This window comes from Onychomys torridus, chromosome 12 (genome assembly GCF_903995425.1).
Source record: "Onychomys torridus chromosome 12, mOncTor1.1, whole genome shotgun sequence".
Taxonomy (NCBI): Eukaryota; Metazoa; Chordata; class Mammalia; order Rodentia; family Cricetidae; genus Onychomys; species Onychomys torridus.
Genome location: NC_050454.1, coordinates 23,376,900 through 23,396,636, shown reverse-complemented (window position 1 = coordinate 23,396,636; position 19,737 = coordinate 23,376,900). Strand labels below are relative to the sequence as shown.

The 19,737-nt window shown below is 41.8% G+C and overlaps 1 protein-coding gene across 1 annotated transcript in view; it reads right to left on the bottom strand.

Annotated features, from left to right (window-relative positions):
• Nucleotides 1-12,687: 12,687 nt before the first annotated feature.
• Zbtb20 (zinc finger and BTB domain containing 20) overlaps nt 12,688-19,737 on the bottom strand; it is a 42,627-nt gene continuing 35,577 nt past the window's right edge. Inside the window, exon 4 of the mRNA XM_036203120.1 lies at nt 12,688-13,161. Coding sequence (XP_036059013.1) covers nt 12,740-13,161 — 422 coding nt within the window. The 3' untranslated portion in view covers nt 12,688-12,739. The remainder of the gene's footprint in view (nt 13,162-19,737) is intronic.

Sequence of the window (19,737 nt, the reverse complement as noted above, 5' to 3'; positions counted from 1 at the left end):
CCAAGTTTGAGCCAAGAATGTAAACTATAGCACAAAAGCCAGGTTATAAAAGGTTGTCCAGCAATTTGTAAGTTAAGCTGAGCTGCACAGAGTATTCTTCAGATGAGTAGTAGATGACTACGACCCCCTCCCCATTTTTAATTTGGTGTTTTTCTCTTTTGTGATGCTGGGTGTGGAGATGTCCTGCTTACATCCATCTCAGTGCCAGGGAGGAGTTAGGAGTGAAGCAGAAGTAGATGCTTCCATATTTAAGACCTTATGAATGTAGACCGCTGAAAATGAACAGGAATGAAATCCCTACCACTGTGAAAATGGACAGATTAGATGATATTTTATTAATGCTCATTCTTTTTCCTTTCTAGGAATTCTGTACTAGATACTCATAAGAAACTTCCCAATAAGAGAAAATAAATTTATCCCCAGATGTATTCCAAAAAGGATTTGAGGAAGCAATGGCCATCTGTAGTTCAAGAACGACTTTCAACAGTGGTTGCTTCCATTCTTTGGCCCCAGACCTGTTTGTTTAAATAAAGAGCGTTTCTTCTTCAAGGAATAGTTGTTTGTTTTAACTATTACATCCCCAAAGTGCAGAAAGAATCTCTTCTCAAAGCTCTAAGTGACAGCAGAAAAGGAACATACGATTTTCATGAGAAAGGACTTCTCAGCATAAGATTGAAGGCTTTCCTAAGAGGCAAATGACTACTGGGGGTGGGGGGGAGGCACCTGATGTGCAAGGTCAGGGTCAAATCAGAGAATCCAAACATTTCCCTAGCTTGAGAAGAAAGACATAAAGGAAAACAAATCAACAAACAAACTCTACTAAAACACACATTCCTCCAGTTTCAAATTTCTACGAAGTAATAATTATGCTTAAATCAAGGTTTACAGATAGCAGACAACTGTTTTAATGTGTAAAAGTATTGCCCCTTTGCTTTACCATGTTTCACTTTCTTTGAAGGAATTGCATCCATGCACACTTGTCCTAACGTCCAGTGCAGAAAACAAACTTGTTTGCTACCAGCTTCAATTCCAGAACATTTCCTAATCTACATTCACAAAACTAAAACTACCTAACTATAAAATGAGATGCAGGTTTTCTGAAATGTGTTTGGGGGTGGGGGTTATGCAGGCTTTTAAAAAAATGGGTAAAAGAAGAAAAAAAATCACTTGCTAATCTCTCAAATATACACTATAGCGTTTCTGACCATTCTTTTGCTGCATTAGTTACTGCTGGGGCTGTTGGTGCTCTTGACAGGTGCCAGCTTGTAAAAACAGGAGGCTCCTGAGCAATAAGAATTCACACCCTGGAGCCTCTAGAATATTAAACAGGATTTAGACATTCATCTGTGACGAACTTAAGAGGTTCTGGTGAGAAATCCTGGGTCTTAGGGTTGGATCTCTTGGAGAGCTTGAAGAAACAATGGTAAGTAGGCAGCCTAGATTAACTGGACCGAATGAGATCTTTCCGATCCAGACCCCTTGCACTCCACACTGCACTTGAGATGGCAGTATTTGGTGATCTGAAAGAGACTTCTAGGCCTTCAGAAAGCAGTGCCAGAGGACAAGTGTTCTTTAGATACAGAATACTTTCAAAGCAATGGCAGGGGTTCCAAATGGAAAAAGGAAGACATGAAGGTAAGACTAGGTTGGAGGACATGCCAAGCAAAGACCACAGTCTTCAGCAACGTAAACATTGGCCTTAAGACATGGTGGCTTCCTGAGAGATGCCAGCCTCAGGAAGACTTCTGAACTTGCCGTTTATCTCATTGCTCTATCTGGGCAAACTGATGCTATAAATTGTTTTAAGACAAAGGCTGGATCAAGCCTCAAGCTGAGTGACAATACATTTTTCATAGTAAGTGTAGATTTTGAGTGTCAAGGTAGAGCAAGAAGTGAGTGCCTAGGTACTCCAAACTTTCTCAGACTCCATCTTCCTATGAGCCAGAGACAATGTGGTATCAGAGTGAGTCAGGGCACTGTGCTAAAGGGTCACTGTGGAATGACATTACAAGTATCCCCAAACGGCTACACCCACAATGACTTCAGTCTTCTTCTTCAATGTTCTGGAGACCAGAAAGCTGAGATTGGAATGAGCTCTGGAATGATGGAAAATAACATTCTGTGTATGTATAAACTGAGTCCGCAAATCAAATCTAATACAGGACCCAGTCAGCCGCCGCCTTCTTCTTCTTTTTTTTTTAACATATAGTATGGTTATGTCAAGGCAATTTTTGTTCATAAAACAGGCATTTGATAAACTTTATAGGTTCTTTTATTCCCTAATAAATTACCCCTAAAGTTTCAGACCAACCAGTATTTGGCTTTTCAAAAATGTAATACATGAAGAAATTCTTTCAAACTTTTCTTACATTGTTTTCAATGGAAGTGGTTTTTTGACATGAATAACTACCAAAGTTACTCTGAAATTTCACCTCTTTCTTCAGACTCTTGTAAATCTAGTATCTGGCAAACATGTCACTGGCTAAATATTAGCACAATCACAAATAATCAACATGGTTTTTTTTTCCTCCCTCAGAAATGGTCTACTCATATCAAGAATCTGAAAACTGTGGTATTAAAAAAAAAAAAAAAACACAAAACCACCAGGAAATACTTATCTTTGGTTTAATGTAAAGGTGAGAGGAATTAATGATCTCAACTAGTACAGCTGACATTTAAAACTGTGACTCAGGTCCTCCTACTCTCAAAAGATACTGACAACCTTTAAAATCTGAAGCTGAAATGAAGACATGTTTCATTCTGCCTACGAGTCTCAAGTTTATGAACTCATTTAAAGAAAGATGCTAAGAGGGGTGGAAAGAAAGACATGAACAGTTGGGGGTCACGATGTAAAATTTGGGGCGGGGAGTACCGGAGAGATGATTGGGTAGCTCAAAGTTACCTTTAAAAAGAAACAAGAAGAAATGAGAATGTGGCAAGGAAAGGGAAGCAAAATAATGGAGTTGGGACAATTTACCTCATACCTGATCACTGAAGGGACGGCCTCACTATCACTAGTTCAGAATCACGTTTTTCAGCTGGCATGTCGCTCACTGAGAACAGATGAGACACAGGCGCTTTCCTGCTCGGTTCTAGTGTAGCACCATCAAAGGAGACTAAGGAGAGCTCCCTAATGAATGCCAGGCATCACAAATGGAAGATGCTAAGGAGGGTGTGGGTGGGATGGGGGCAGAGACACACTGGATAGACACAGCAGAATGTGATGAGACGTCAAGACAATAATTGATGATGGAAGATTGGAGAAGAAAGTGGCATATTCACACCAAGAGGCGTAAGGTCCACCACCGGGAGGTTTTCTACTGTGTTTTGTCCCGAGTACAGTGTGGAGGATGAGATGGGATGTGGCCGACTTGATTCTGATGTCCACTTTTGGTGGAATAGCTGGGGGCCTCTAAGAAGCTTCCTAATTGAAAAGGTGACCTGAAAGTGCTTCTGTTAAAAGACATGTTAGCTGAATTCTCCTTTGGAAGAAAGCAAGCAAACATGCTGAGGACCAGGGGACCAAGAGCCACTGAGGCTGGAAAATGTCATATTATATTTTTGAGTTCTGTCAATAAAAAGTGTCCAGAAATGTGGTTTTAGTTTAAAAATAAATCTCTTGGGAAAATGAACAGTGTATTGCCAAGATGTCTCCAGGGAAATGCTGCGGACTAATGAAAATAATGGCAGGCATACCAAAAAGAGAGAGCAGACAGTGAAGAATCAGTACTGAAAACCAAGGTTTGGCGATAACAGTTGGGAGAGCGAGGCATTTCCCTGTCTTTGCTTCTCACCAAAGCAGCCCTTTGAAATGCAGCTTATGATAGTTGGTCAGGTCATGTGACGGACAAACAGCTTCTTGGTCTTATTTATTAAAGCAAATGTAGATGATGGCAGTCCTAAAGGGGAAGGTCACAGATACGTTCATATATACTTCCTTTGTTCTTCAGATGTTGACAGGGTCAGCTAAACAAGATCACATGGAATATGAACTTCTTTGTATTAGCCACAGCAAAATCATTTTTTAAAGTTTAGACAGTTTTCACTTTCCTACATGTGCTAAGTCTGAGCTTAAAAAAAAATCCTAAAAATCTTCTAAAGACAATACTGAAGCTGATAATATAAAAAGCAAACTAGAACCATAATGGTCATTAAATGCACCAGATTAACTGCAGTGGGTGGTGATGGGTGATATATGTGAAGAAGTAATATTTCAATCATTTCATGATCATTGGCAGATTCAAAGTTAAAAAGAATATAATGTAATATATTTCAATATAGAGTTGTTATATATAATGTGTATGTTCTAGTTCTCAGAAACACTGCAATGTAGTGTATTGTACTTAAGTAAGCATACCTAAATAGTAACCATAGTCTTTCACAAAGTCACTAGTACTGTTAATTAAAACAATAAAAACAAAAACAAGAAATGAACTTTCTTTTCCAGTAAAAAGAAATACCTGTGGTTACGGTCACAGACTTCTTTTGAATACAGAAAGACAATACACATTTGAAAAATAACAAACAAACAAACAAAAAATTGCCTTACTGCATCGGGAAGGGGAAATGTCACTAAAATATAAGAGGAAAGAAGATCCTCTGAATTCTGTAAAGCAGAAATAATCTACCTATCAAAAAAAAAAAAAAAAAAAGGAAGGAAAGAAACCATCTAGTAAAAGAAGGGCATGGGAGTGAGAAAACGGAGTCTACCTGTTTCTGGCTCATCAAGCCATCAAGAGTTACTTCTGAGAGCTAAGTCCAGTCATTCAGTATATTATACTAGCGTAGCATTCTACTTTAATGTCTGACCTAGGCAAGAGCCGCTGAGTCTTACAGATTCCCCTCAAGCTATCCCTCTGATATTCTATTGGTTTGCTAGACATGGTAAACAACTCATCCTGGAAAGACTCTGGTGAAGGCTGCACTGGTTTCAGCCCATGAGTGACAGTGGTGTCGTGCAGGTACAGGCAGCATCAGGGGGTTTCAGTTTGGGAGCAGGACTGCCATGGAGTTCCTGTGTGTGAGTGTGTGCATATGCTGTGAGCTGGGACTTCATGCCTGGGGCTAGACTCTGTTATCTGCAGATCATGCTCCTTCTCTAATGCCTCTAAGGTTCCAGGGAGGCCAGGAATGGCCTTTGAGCTCAGGCTTAGTCCTGGGATGCTTGGGTGCTACCTGCCTGGATGGATGCCTCTCCTCTGGGAGTCCTGGGAGGTGCCTCGGATGGCTCCCTCTGGTCTGCTCCCTGGTTGAATATGTGTACTCAACCCTCTTCGGGAGGGAAACAGCCTGTCCCTGTGGGTTTGCTGTGGAGCCAACAAGCTGCCTTTGTTTCTCCCAACTCTGAAATGCTACAAAAAGCAACAGAGTGGGCAGGTGACTGCTTCCTGGGAAGAGAGCCATGAGTCTGAGCACAATGGTAGAAGAGGCAACTGTATCTACGCACCAGGAACTCTGCATGGGTGTGATTCCTTTGAGAGATGCACACATACCCAGACAACAGAAATACACACAAACACACAAATGTGCGTAGTCGTGTGCATGCGCACACACACATACACACACATTCATCAGTAAATCCACAGAAGAGTAGCATTTGTTCAAGTTTCTCCTCAAAAGGCTCTACACAAACTACTGATGGTTGGGCTACTTCCCAATACTCTAAAGCCTCACCTTGGATACTGATGCACCCAACCAAGGTAATAGAGTAGAAAGCAGGTATATGCATGGCGTCGGGCCTTTGATTCTAGCTGTGAATTCCCAAGTCTATGTTGTTGTCACTGAAGAATATGAATGAAGTTTCATGGTACAAGCACCTCACACCACGTGTGTACATGTATAAGGTGCACTCATCTACAGACATTCTGGCCAGCAGCTGTGACAAACCGGATGGGTGAAGCCATTTTGTTATTAGCATCTGTGTGCATATCAGTGATGCTGTGGGCTATAGCAACTGTTGCAACCGCAGTAAAAACAGATGTCTCCTGTGGGGTCAATTCTTTTTTCTTTCTGCTGCAGGAGTATCAGCAAGTATCTCATGGAAGTACTCTGAACCAAGAAACCTCTCAATTCACAAGAGATCCAAGGAGAGACTGACTGTTTCCAGGCGTTGCCGAGGCTGGGACTTCATGATTACGGCTAACTTTTGTCTATGATCTGCAGATTATGCCTCTTCAAAAAAAACTTGAAAGTTTTGATTCTGCATTTAAACAAAAAACCCCAAGACAAATAAGATGAAATCCAAAATTGAGATGGAACACAGTGCAGACTGGAGCGATACAGATTATATAAAAAAGAAAGCTGTATGTTGCGACTGTTCTCCCCGTTAAGGAGACATTTAAAAACTCATCCAGGCACCTGTGATTATGTTTAACGGGACTTGCTCCTTAGCAACCTGCTTATTTTACATTCAGCCTCGACCTACCAATGAAATAGAGTAGACAGGAAATAGCTGCTTCCTGAAAGCAGCCGGTTCCCCTACAAGTTTGGTGCCTCCCCAGGAAGTCACTGTTTCCATGGTCCTCAGTCATGAATAGAGCTTGTTTTTGTGATTATGGAACCATTAAAAAGTAAGAAATGTATCTTCACAGCCTTTCATTTTCTGTTTTTTTTTTTGTCTGCTTTCCTCCAGGGTTTATAACTTAAGGCAATAATTCTACAACCTAACCGTTTCTTGTGAAAATTCCTTAGCTGAGGTTACTTCAGTGGTGCAATAGATGGGGTCTGAAGAAGCCATGGGAAAAGGGCAGCTGTCAGTCAGCCATGTGTCAAGACTCTTGTTTCAGTCCTGGGGTTTCTATTCCTCCTTCAGTGTGGTTCTGAAAAAGAACTTGTGCCCTGCAAGCCTTCATCTTTTTCTTTTCGCCCCAGAGGGAATGGAAAGCCCCACAGCCATTCCTGGGACTCAGTAATGCACATCACTTCTGCTGCGGATTCAGGGGTCAAGCAGAAAAGCATCTTGAGAAACTTAGAGACCCCTTGGAGTATTTGGCTTGGGCTGATCTTCGTGCTAGAAGTGATGCTTTGTGTTAGTAACTTTCACATGTGCAACACTACAGGAACACAGTCTGCCTCTTGTGGAGGCTTAAGACGTAGTGGAAATGGTAACTCTGCACACAAAGCCTTTGGGGATACTTAAGGATTCCCACGTCTAGGCTGAGGCTCTTCTGGGGCAGCCTAAGCACAGGCAGCGCTTGTTTTTGAAAGTTTGCCCCATGTCACCTAAGAGAACAGTCCTTTTTCCTTATGAAAACACAGGACAAAAGTGGGGGGTGCCAGGGTCCCAGTTGGGAAATTATGTCCAGCCCCAGAAAGGCAGCAGCTGGGTCAGCTCAAGTACGCTGTCCCCTCCCAGCAGACTGGGAGTCTGGAGCTGGGAGGCCCCTGGGTAGCTTGTTTTTTCCCCTCCCTATCCAATTGGGGAGTCTATTGAATTCTAGTGTCCCCTTTCTTTTGTCTGTTACCAACTCACATGGTTCTGTCTTTAGTGTCCTATTTTTCTTTTCTGTCTTTTTAAATTTTTTTCTCCCCCCCCCCGGGGGGGGGGACAAAATTGGCCATTTAAATAAAGTTCTTTTCTAGTGAGTAAAGAGGTTTCTCCGAGCCAGAAATCACTCAAAAGAAAGTCTGCGGACCCTACCCATGCAAAAGGCTGGAGGTTTCCCCAAGTACCTCTTGCCAAACTTCCTAGCTTTGCGATTGGATGTCTTCTGGTTTGGTATTGTTGGGTACTGAATACATTGTGCAATTCTTTTGTTCTCCTCCCCAGAGCTTCCACTACCCTGGACTTCAACTCATTACTAAATTCAAGAATCCTTTTTGGAGAGTTTCTGTTAAGAGTCAAGTCACAGCAGAAAAGGCACTCCCCTCCCCCTGTTCTCTTCCTCCACAGGGCTTCTCCTGTCTGCTCCTGGGCTACACCTTTTTGTTCGCTTTGCTGCAGCTGCAACCCTTGGGCACAGCAGAGCCAGCCTGATGTAGAGTCATACACTCTGTCTGGCCAGCCCTAACTAATCGAATGACTCCTTCTGCAACATCGGGGAAGGCTGAGCAGGCCAATCTGCTACCTCCTGGCCAGGTTGATCTCACTTCATCATTCCTGGGGCAAAGGTGTTGGGAGTGTCTCAGAGGGTTGCAATAGGAAAGTAACCAGGAACTTGACTGCACTTTCCTGGGGACCCAGGTTTCAGGAGGACCACTTTCCTTTTAAAGCCTCTGCTGACAGGAAACACTGCTTTGGGGCATGAGCATGTGAGATGGAAGCACATGCAGATCCCCACAGGAAGACTGACATGGAAAAATGCTCGAACACCCAGGATACCTTTCACTCCCTAAGTCTCAGATACACTCTCCCTGTTTGTGGGTTGCAGAGGGTTTTCTTGGCCCTTACATGACATCAGGATATAAAATAAAGCTCTGACTTTTAGAGAAAGAAGGCAAACCCAAGTCTTTTAAGGCCAAGAGCTACTGTCACCTCCTAGATACAGGGAGGAAGGAACGGTACATTGGAGACATGAGCCAGGGCTACTTACCACCCTCATTGCTGGCCATCAGAAATGGGATGGGAGAGCCTGCAAAATGGCTGTGAAGAGGGTAAGTTTACAATAATGAAAATACTTTGATATAGATTTTCATTTCAGATTGTGGGGGGGATGGGCAGGTATTGTTTCTCAGTTCTGTTTTTAACTGTAGAACTGAACATTCATTAATTATAATTATTGTCTTTTGGGGGGATATATTTTACAGTTAGGGGTTCTTTTTTGTACAAATGTTGGTACATAATACAGGAAATACTACCCACTATACTGAGATACTACCAATGTTTTTAGAGCTAGGGAATTTTATTTTTTATAATTTCTATATAAATGTGTTGAGACAAACATTCTTCAGCCTTTTTTCTGTCTTTGTATTTAACAAATTCCATTTAAAAATCATAGATTGTTTTAAAAAAAATTATACTAGTGTTCTTTTGCATACCAGCTCTTGGTCCTCAAACTTCTCTTTAGGTCTTCTGTCTGGAACATCTCTCTCTCTCTCTCTCTCTGTGTGTGTGTGTGTGTGTGTGTTTTCCCTTATACTAAAAAAACCTTTTTTCCTTCTCTAGTTTTATAAGCATCCCATCATAAAAACTGTATGGCTGGGAACCAAACAATGAGAAGCCTCTTTCTCACCTCCTCCCTTATTCATGACCGTGAGACAGCAGGTGTGCAGGGCAATCAAGCACCTGTCTCTTTTGGAATAGGTGCAGATGGGTTTGTCTCCTAAAACATGGGTCAGTTGGAAAGCAGCGCTTTAGTGGCTAGATATATATCACTGCCCTATAGAAGCATCTTCGATGAGAGCTCCGGTGGCAGTCCAGTGTGCTCACTGTTTGAACAGTGTCAAATACTTCAGGCCGCGAGATGTTTGGGAGGAAAAAATACAGTAGGGATGAACCTAGACAGTAGTACCAAGAATTCCTTAGGGACATCCTCACCTTTCTTAAAGGAGATTTTCTCTTTTCTAAGAAAAGGATGTGTACAGGGTTTCCAGACAACTCTTCTTTTCCTTACATGTTCTCCAACAAAGGTTGGATTTTTAACCCAGTTGCTTAGCTTCTGACAATAAGGCAAATGGGTCTCTGTCAGATTTAAGAAGTAGATGGGGGGCTGGAGAGATGGCTCAGCCTTTAAAGGTTAGGCTCACAACCAAAAATATAGTAAGTAGATGGGGAAGTATAGCCTGATGGTTATAGCCAGTTAAGTTTTCCTAGAAACAATATGAACTCTGCCTACTCTGCTAAGGTTTGAATAGAGACACTATTTTAAATGTACCCCTGACAACAGTGAAAATAACTAAAACTAGGTTTTGACCTTCCTTCATTGGTTTTATATGATGAGTGATTTCATGTCTTTTTCCCTCCAGATTAAAAAAAAATTATCATGATGTCAGTCGTTTTTTTTCTAATAGGTTAAATGACTCATTTTTCAGAATATGAAAAAGATTCTATGATGTAGTTACTTAATGCTCCTTCTACTGGTGCTAAGGAAACTAAGTCCTCACTGACCCTTTCAACAACAAAATCAGCAGGCAGGAGGGCTGAGGAGGGCTTCTGCATTTCTGAAGCTCATTTTTTAAAACAGGTCACACAAGTTCTTGGTTGTCCTCTTAGAAATCATGATGAGTGATTCTCAGTAGTCAGCTAACCATCCAAACCCACACTACAACCTCTAGCAAAACAGCCACTGAATGAAGCGCCGTAAGACAGACTCAAACTCCACAAAACACTCCAGTTGCACAAACTACTAAACATTACAAAGAACATATGGAAAAGATCCAACTTAACCAATTGTCTAAAATATATGAATAAAACCAATTTAGTCATTATAGAGTGGCTTGCCTTGGAAGATTTTCCCTCGTTTGCTGCATTTTTTTTTTAATAAAATGCTAACAGGAAAATTAGGAGGAAAATTAAATTAAAATGTAGAGTAATTTAGAAACGAAAATATCCTCTCTTTTCTTCTTTTTAAAAGCGTAGTTTGGTGTTTCTGCATTATTGGAATATTTATTTTCCCTTTTAAGTATGCTAAAACATGCCTGGTCATGAAATTACTTTGTGAGTGTTAGCTAGGTTTTGAAAGTCCTATTTTTGAGCTGGAATCCCTTCAGGACACTGTGTATAATTGGAAAATCTTAGGATTTCTTGATCAAGACCACGGAGAGGAATCTCAACTAGAAAGAGTGGAATCTGGGATGAGGCCAGAGATCCAGGGCCTTCTGGAAGCTGGATGTTAGCATGGGGAAATGGTTAACATCCAAAAGCAAGGGTTAATAGTCAACTAAAGAATGATCATCCTACTTCGTCCTCTTAGCCACGGTGGCAAGAGTCCAAGGTGATGTGTAAAAGGAAGAAAGGAGTTTTGGCATCGACGCATGTTGTTTGTAACAGGCTTCTCCTAGTGAGAAGTTCACACAGTGGAGGGCGGAGCACTGTGGAGTCCTCCTGGCTGACCATGACCGAGACAAACCCCTTGTCAAGCTCTCCCGACTACTAGTGTTTCACCAAAGAAAAAAAAGCAAGGTCACTGGAAACTCTAGAATCCTAAGAGCTCATTGGAGATTTTGGGAAAGTAAGAAATCTGCTAAAAGATCATATCCCTCCCATGAAAAAGGACAGAATTCTAGATGGATCGATGAAAAAAAAAAAAATCTTCAGTGGAACAATGTAAGCTTGCTAGAAGTCAAAACAGAGCAGCAGTGGCAATTACAGCAGGGGCGGGCGGGCCTCTGGGGCCCTCAGCAACCCAGGCAATACTTAAAATAATAAAAAATTAAGAAAAAAATATGAAGAAAATATCCTTCCTCTCTTTCAAATATAACTTTAGTCGCCTTTTACTCTTTCTATCTGGAAGCAGTATCGCTAACCTTAACAGTCTTGACTTACCAAAAAATATATATATATATATATATGTGTGTGTGTGTGTGTATGATAGACAAAGTAAATGAGAAGGGATTGGTGGCAGTGTATGCAAAACCAAAATGAGAACAAAAAATTACTTTTAACAATCTCACTTTTTTGTTTTTTTTTTTACACAAATACTGTTGTAAATATATTAAAAAAATCAGCATTCTATCTGGTAAACATCACTTTTGCCCCTCTATAAAATTTTGAATTAAAAAAGCCTCAAGAACTTTAATCGTTCCCCCCACCCTCCATTTCTCCTTCTTTTTCTCTTCCACAAGAATATATCCTGACACTTTTTTTTTTTTTTTTTTTTTTTTTTTGCAAATGTTGTTGGAAATAATCCTTCTCTTGTACCTAGAAACGTAGGTGCGAATCTGTTACCGTTTTCTCTGCATTCCTGCCTTTCATGAAAGTCCCTCTTGACTGTGCTGAGGCTGTGGCTCAGCACAGACACTGAATAAATACGATAGCCACTGTTGCTCGTCCAAGTCTTCCGGCTTCTGCTGAAAGGGTGGGGGGATGTGGAGGAGGTGGCCAGGGTGTGTGGACCTGGCAGAATTGGGGGAGAAGCCTGCCATGCCACTTTCTCTCCACACCACTGGGCTCCCTGCCCCCTCCCATCCCACAGCCCTTTAATAACATGTAGGTGGAAACAGCAGGGCCTTTCCTCTGGGTTTTCAACCAGAAGTGATATTCCACAGTTTGAACTGGTTACTGTGAAGTCCTGGTGGCCAGAATTGGGAAATGTCCACTGAAACACTGTGAGCGGTGTACTTAAAGAACAGCAGGCCTTTTACATTTCCTTAGATTTTGTAGTGCTCTTCACGAGTGGAAAAACAATTTTTCTTTTTTTTTTAAACTTTTTTTAAACTTTTTTAAAAGATTTTTTTGTTTTTTTTTTTGTGTGTGTGTGTGTGGTTTTTTTGCTTTTTTTGTTTTTGTTTTGTTTTTTGTTTTGTTTTGTTTTTTGTAAAGAAGGGTTGTATTTAGAGGCCAGTAGCTAGAGATCCAACCAGTGGACCTCTTGAAGCACTACCAGGCCTTAAGGCCACCATCCAAGGGAGACTGGGAAAAGTATTATTCACCCGAGCCTCCGGAAATGTAATGTACCAGCAGGCAAAATACAGTTCTTCATGTAGTACAAAATGAAATGGAACAAAAACAAAAACAGAAAGTAAAAATGAAACCAAAACATTTCTTAAATTCTAGTGCCATAGCTTTTCGTTTGTTTGCTTGTTTGTTTATTTCTTTTGTTGTTGTTTTGTTTGGTTCATAAGAAAGAGAGAAAGGTACTACTTATCCGTCAGACACATGCATCCTCATGTGGTCGTTGAACTGCTCGATTTGGTCAAACTTTGCTGGGCAGACGGAGCAGACGTAAGTGGTCCCCTCAGTGCAGGCCACCACGCCTGGTGGGCCGGCGCGGGCACCTGGGGGCGTGCCTGCGGGAGGGGCCCCGTTGCTGGCACTGTGCAGGGCCACATGGCGCTCCAGCAGGGTCTTGTGGGAGAACTTCTTTTTGCAGATGTAACACTCGTAGGATTTCTCCCCACGGTGCAGGCGCATGTGCACATTGAGGGAGCTTTTCTGCGTGAAGCGCTTGTTGCAGATACTGCACTGGTAGGCTCGCACTCCTGTGTGGGTCACCATGTGCTTGATAAGGTAATCCTTCAAGGAGAAGGAGCGCCAACAGATGCTGCACTGGTGGGGCTTCTCACCTGTTGAAGCGGGAGAGACAGCAAGCAGAACAGAACGAGACACAGCCAGAGTGGAGAATGAGAGAGGGAACAAGACAACGAAAATGAAAAACAAAAATAAAATTTGATTGTTTCCTGGATCATCCTTGGTTGGAAAGATCTAGGTCTTCCTGGCCTTTCTTTTTCAGAAGAAGCTTGCTTTAAGGATGCCAGGAAAGTCTAGAGTTTTCCATTTCCCCATGACCAAAAATGTCCCTCTTAGAAAGCAACAGCAGTCTACCACCCAACTCTTCAAAGGTCATCCGGAAGAGAAAAAAAGGATAAAAGTCATTCTCGGTACCATTATTAAAGATTTATAGGTGGGCGGTGGTGACATACACCTTTAATCCAAGCACTTGGGAGGCAGAGGCAGGTGGATCTCTGTGAGTTCAAGGCCAGCCTGGGCTACCAAGTGAGTTCCAGGAAAGGTGCAAAGCTACACAGAGAAACCCTGTCTCGAAAAACCAAAAACCAAAACAAAACAAAACAAAAAAAAAGATTTATGTATTTCCAGTTAATATTAGCAAACAAATATAAGAATTAAGAGAATATCTTTGGAGGCAGGGCTTTTTTCTACAACCTTTGGGAAGTGAGACCATTGGTCACATAACTTGGTTCTTTTTGGGGAAGTCCCCATTTCCACTATTCGGCCTAGTACATGGCCCCATTATTGACTACTGCCCTGGGCTGCTGGTCTACGTTTTCAGTTTATCTGTGTCTCACAAAATCTTCCTGAAATGAAACCTAAGAGTGAACTGGCTGTTCTGTGGTGACTGCACTGTTCTGCAGATGACCTCACTGGCTGTGGAAGCTGGATAGATGGTGCATAACTCTTCATCTCTGAGTCACATGGCCCATGAAGAACAGGCACCAGCACACTGTGTGCACCATTCTAACAAATCACCAAGAGTCTCCGAGGTATACAGTCCCACTTACCTCACTGTGACGGTGTTGACATGAAATACATATGGAATCACTTTGTAGACCACCAAGGGTGGTGTGGGAATACTTGCAAGGCATTCTTATTACAAGGCTACATCCTCCCCCATTAAATGGTTCCATATGCTTTTTGAACTTTTAGGTCAATTTCTAAAATAGTTTTTTTCTGTCTTTTTTTTTTTTCTTAGCCAGCTGGCACAAACCCGTCTTTCTTAAGTGTTTACTGTTTTGTTGACTATTGGCTCTGAAACCAAATGGTCTTGCTGGTTAAAAATAGTAAGGTGAGAATAGTCACTGGATGATGACTTGAGGGACCCTCCTAGAAGTAAAGCCCATGGGTGTGGGCATCACTTTGGATAACTGCTTAAAGACTAGCTTTTATTAGAAGTACCAGTTCTCAACGCTTGCTGCTTTCTGATTTTGATGGCTGACGTGAACTCTCTACAGTGTACGATCCACCTCTTTCATCTCATTACTGATGGCCTGAAGTAGGCATTTGCTTCAGAGTGCCCACAGCCTCAAGCCTGAGACCCTCTCAGGCAATGTTTCAATATCTGCAATGTGCGGCGAGACAAGAGGTCCACTTCTTAAACTTAACTCCCACTTAAACAAAGGCCGTGACCACCATTCTCATTTTCCATTCTGAAAGAGGCTGATGTATCATGGTAACGACAGCAATAAGCCAAACACCTATGCACTGTGTATTTATTATGCCTGTTCTGGATCAAATGCTTCGTATTTATGTTTCACCTTGTGGAACTTTCTCACATTAGACATTTTTCTTGGTATTTTCTACCATAAGGGGGCTTGAACTGAAGCATTCTAATGGGGAAGTAGATGTACAGGATCCTAGGACTAAAGAGAATAATTTAATTTTTAGATTAAAATAGGAGGATCTGGGGAAGACTTACTGCTAATCAGGCTAGCTTGTTAAAGTCCTCAGCCTATGCACAGTGTCTGCATTGGCAACATTTTTGTAAATGACGGTTCCCTTAAAGACCATCATGCGTGTTATGTTTAGTTGAGGCATTTCTGTCAGCTGTAAACATGCTTGCAACTCAGCTGGTCTTTGCTCTCCTTGTGCTTTCAGTACAATGTCTAGTGGCTGTGAGACGCTGGCCAACTATCTCTTAAAACATGTCCACCTGTCACCTTTAACGGGAAGCGTGCCTTCAACCGCAGATGGTATTTGGCTGTTAGGAAGGTGAAACTCTGTTAAATGCTCTTACTGTTGGCAACTTTCACCTCTGCCTGTGCTTTTCCTCAGGCAAGGTCACCCATCAAGGCTCTTGCCTTTCACACCCTTCTAATCCAACTCTAAATTGATTGCTCACACTTATCATCTTTCCCTCCACCTCATATAGATGGACGCTGTTTGTATGCATGGAGTATGGTTATGCCAGTAATTATTTGTGTGACCCTGGGCTTCTGAAGTGTTTTCATCTCTCCGGGTTTGTTTTGCCTTCTCTGAGTGACAAAGTGGACCAAGCACTTGCTATGGCTCTGTGGATTTACTGGTCTTCATCTCCGGGTGGTCCACAACCCTTGAGGCCTCTAGTCCCAGCCTTGGCAGCAAATGACCTGAGGGTAACCTGCTTAATCGCTGAATGCTTTGGCAGTCCCCCATTTTTAACTAGGACACAGTATCCAGTTCTCTACCCTGCCACAGGAAAAGGGAGTGCGAGTTAATGAGAAAAGTGTGCACAAGGCACCTGGGAGCTGCCCTGAGAAAGGCGCTCTCTACAATGACTCCAGTGCCGAGACGATGGAGCTGGGCATTTCAGGGGCTGCCTGATGACCTGCGTGTATTTTCACGTCAGTCATCTGCCCACACTTGTTCTCCTCATGCTCATTCAAACAATGTCACTTAGCAGGAATGAACATTTTCCCTATCATTTTACTTCCCGACATGTTACTTCCAGCAAACCTTAAAGGAAATGGGGCACTAAATATGAAATGAATGGTCTGCAGACCGGCTCTCCAAGTGCGGAACCGTGAGGTGAAGATGATACACAGTTACAGATGGTGCTCCAGCTTGGAGCCTATGGTTCACATCAGCAAGTCTGGGAGGTTAGGAAGGGTCCCAAAATGCAAAGAGGAGAGGTGAACCATAACATGAAAAGCAGCAGGCACAAGGAGCCCTTCACTTTAAAGTGATCCAGTCTGAGGGAGTCAGAGAGGAATTGTGTTTCTTGAGCTGAGTGACTTGGGCATGTTATCTAAGCTTTCTAAGTCTTGGTTTCCTTATTGATAATTTAATAATAGTTCCAAAAGTGCATGTGTGTGAACTTGTTTTGAAAATTGATGAGGCACTTAAAGCAAAATACAGGTCATTTTAAGGAAAGCTAAAATGTTCCATCCAGCCTGCAGGAACTGAGGATAAAGTAAGCCAAGTGAGAAATCACTTCACTGTATAGGAGAGCGAATCCTGGGTTAAACAAAAGCCAAACCAAAATAAAGGAAATAATGGTTCAGATGAACCAGCCCCAAAGCAAGGCTGTTTAGTGACGCACACAGTCTTACGTACACATGTAAATGGAAGAACTGGTACCGCGAAGAAAAAGGTCAGCCCAAACCATAGAGAAGGTGTTTCCTGCCTGCCAGTCAGCAACTGAGTGCTGGAGGCTGAGAAGCCAGCCAGCAGGCGAAGAATCAGGGGAGAGGCCTATACTGCCTTTTTGAGGATGGAGTGGAAAAAGTTTGTTTTGCTCAATTTTTCAAAGCCTGCTCTTTGGTCCCTCAAGGACCAGCTCTGACACTTAACTCTATTATGACAGACAGGGGGAGAAATGGAGAGGAAGAAAAAAAAATGATCAGTAAATGGGTATGGAGGGTTCACACCATTTCAGTGAGATTCATCCTAACAGGCCCATGCACCCCAAGTCTGCATTGTGATCTTAGCACTGGGGGCTCAGCAAGAACTCATTTATTCTACTGGTCATTTCTTATTCTAGCCAGGCTTTTCCAGGGCTAGGTAAAGAACAATAAAAGCAGTTTTCAGCTCTACCCATGTCTCCCACCGTCACTGCCTCTCCATCTTCTGCTGGAGCACAATGCCTACCCTCTTCTACGGGTGAACACAGAGGGAGGGTTGGGTGGTCAGAAGACCCAGACAGGATGCTTGGTGAGGCATAAGGCATCAAGGAAGGCAGAGGATGAAGGAATACAGGTGTTCTGGGAAGTACAGATCTACTGAATGGGGAAATGAAGACTGGACCAGAAAACAGGAAAGGGCTGGATACCAACAGTTCAGGTTTGCTCAAACCCAACAGCTCAGTGATTTCATTGGCTGCGCAACTGCTCTCCATCCAGAGGTGTTTGGTGAGGGAGTTATATCCATGTAGTAACAGGATATAGCTGGTATGATCCCCTGCTGACTGTCTAGGAAGGACTGCCAACCGGGACATATACATTCCCAAACTTCTGTGGCTTCACTGACAACTCAGATATTTTGGTGGTAAGCAGAGCTTTAAATACCTGGCGTACTTTGTCTGTATTATCTGACCTCTTATAGTTGTATGAATGGGGTGAATATTAACACCCATGAAAATGGTATCTCCTGTTATTTTTGTGCTAATATCCTAAAGATGAACAATAGCTGAGAGTAAGGTATGCAAGCACTCAGTCCCTGCTAACTCCTCCTCCCAATGTGAGCAGTTCCTTCCTCCAGCTCCTGCTGAAAAGACATCATGTCTCTGTAATATATATTCCGAAGTGGCTGTGATAATGTTACAGCATTTATACTCTAGAGCTTTTGTATCCATTACTCAGTCCTCAACGTAACCTATTATTAAGACCTGAAAAACTGTGATTCGGGTTCAAACTAGAACTCACTTAAAGTCACTCAGTCACCAAGTGGTAAAACAAGACTTCCTCCTCTAAAAATACATCCACTTTCTTGACAAGATTACTAGTCCAATTCCTATATGGATGGTCAAAGCACTGTCTTGTGTCTCTCTTAGTACCCTATTGCTAACACTGACATGTTACAGCTATTACTCTTTCTACAATGAAGTCATGGCTGAAGAAGCTGAGCTTCCAAACAAGCAAGTACCCAGGACATCAATGGGCTAAAAAGCATCACCAACGGCTGGGCTGTTGATAATATGATTCAGAAAAAAGCCAAAGAACTATAATTTGTTGGTGAAAAACCCCAAGTAGGAATATAGATACCCTACAGTATATGCTAACTTTTTTTTTTTTTTTTTTTTTTAAGAAAGAAATCTAAAAGTCGTGTGGAGAAAAGAATGCATTTATGTATAAGTTCCTTGAATTAAGTTCTCCTGGAAAGCATGTCCACATTTTTGAACATTCATTTACATACTCACTCAACAAACATTTGCTAAGAAACTACATATGCTAGCCCATATTCATTTATAGACTTTTTTTTTTTTTTTTTTAAGTAAAATGCCCTAAGTTTGGATCTTAAAAGAAAGTTCCACCTGGAGTTTCCAGATAAAATATATGACACCCTGTTAAGTTGCTTGCCTTGAATCCCATGGCAACACCAAGGCTTAGCCTTCTAACATCCTCCATCTCTGGTTTCTGATCCCTTTTGCTCCTTTATTTTGACCTCTGTTTTGTATATGGATGGGAGAAGTGAGAGAGAACCCTGCTTCGTCCCATGGCTGGTGCTAGCTTTCTTTTTCTCTAATTCTTTTGCTTCCTTGTTTAATACTGAAATATAGATAAGACTTTCCAAACTGCCAGTGCCAAATAACTCAAGAATGAAAGGGCAAAGAGTTGTTTTAGAAGAACTAAATGCCTGGGTGGCATAGGTACAAGACTGTTCTCAGATGTGCCTGCATTATATACACTTAAACAGCTTCAGGATCTACTGAGGACCGTAGTCATCTACTGCATTGTGCAGACCACACTTTGAATACAGCTCAGGTTTATAAGAATGACTTTACCTATAGCTTTTTGCTTCTGTAATATATAAGTGTACAAAACCACTGCTGGTTTTTATCACAGGCAAAGCCATTTACTTGGATGGACTACAGGATTCCTTGGTGAACCTACACTGAAAAGACAATTTGTGGTAGGATGAGAGTTTTATGTTGCAAATTTAAGATCTTACTTCAGTACATGATCTGACTGGATGTATGTGTTTTCTATATGATGAGTCTATAGAAGACACTACAGAGGAAAGAAGATATGTATGTGGTCCAAGATTAACGAAGTCAACTTTGGCTAGAGATATTTGCACAAATGGCTCTTCCACTATTCTTAATTTTCATGACTATTAAATCAGCTGTTTTCTGATGAAAAGGATAAAACTACTTGAGAGCCCATTTGCAATATAATACTCCATAACTAAAAAAGGCTCTTTGGTTAACTCATTTGACTGATTTCAGGTTATTTCTGCATTCACCTTTGCCCTAAATAAATGAAACATAGTGACTTTTCACTACCCAATTTTCTTTCTAAGTCCAGCAATGAATCTCTGTGTTTATCTGGATGTGTGAGAACTAAGATTTAAGCACAGGTGATTGACATAATGCCACATACACTTACCTTCATGTCCTGACTTAGACTGAACTATAAAGAAGGCAAAGTTCAGCTTAGGCAATGTGCTATTTCAGTTGCTCACTTGCATATGGAGTGTTTCTATGTTAT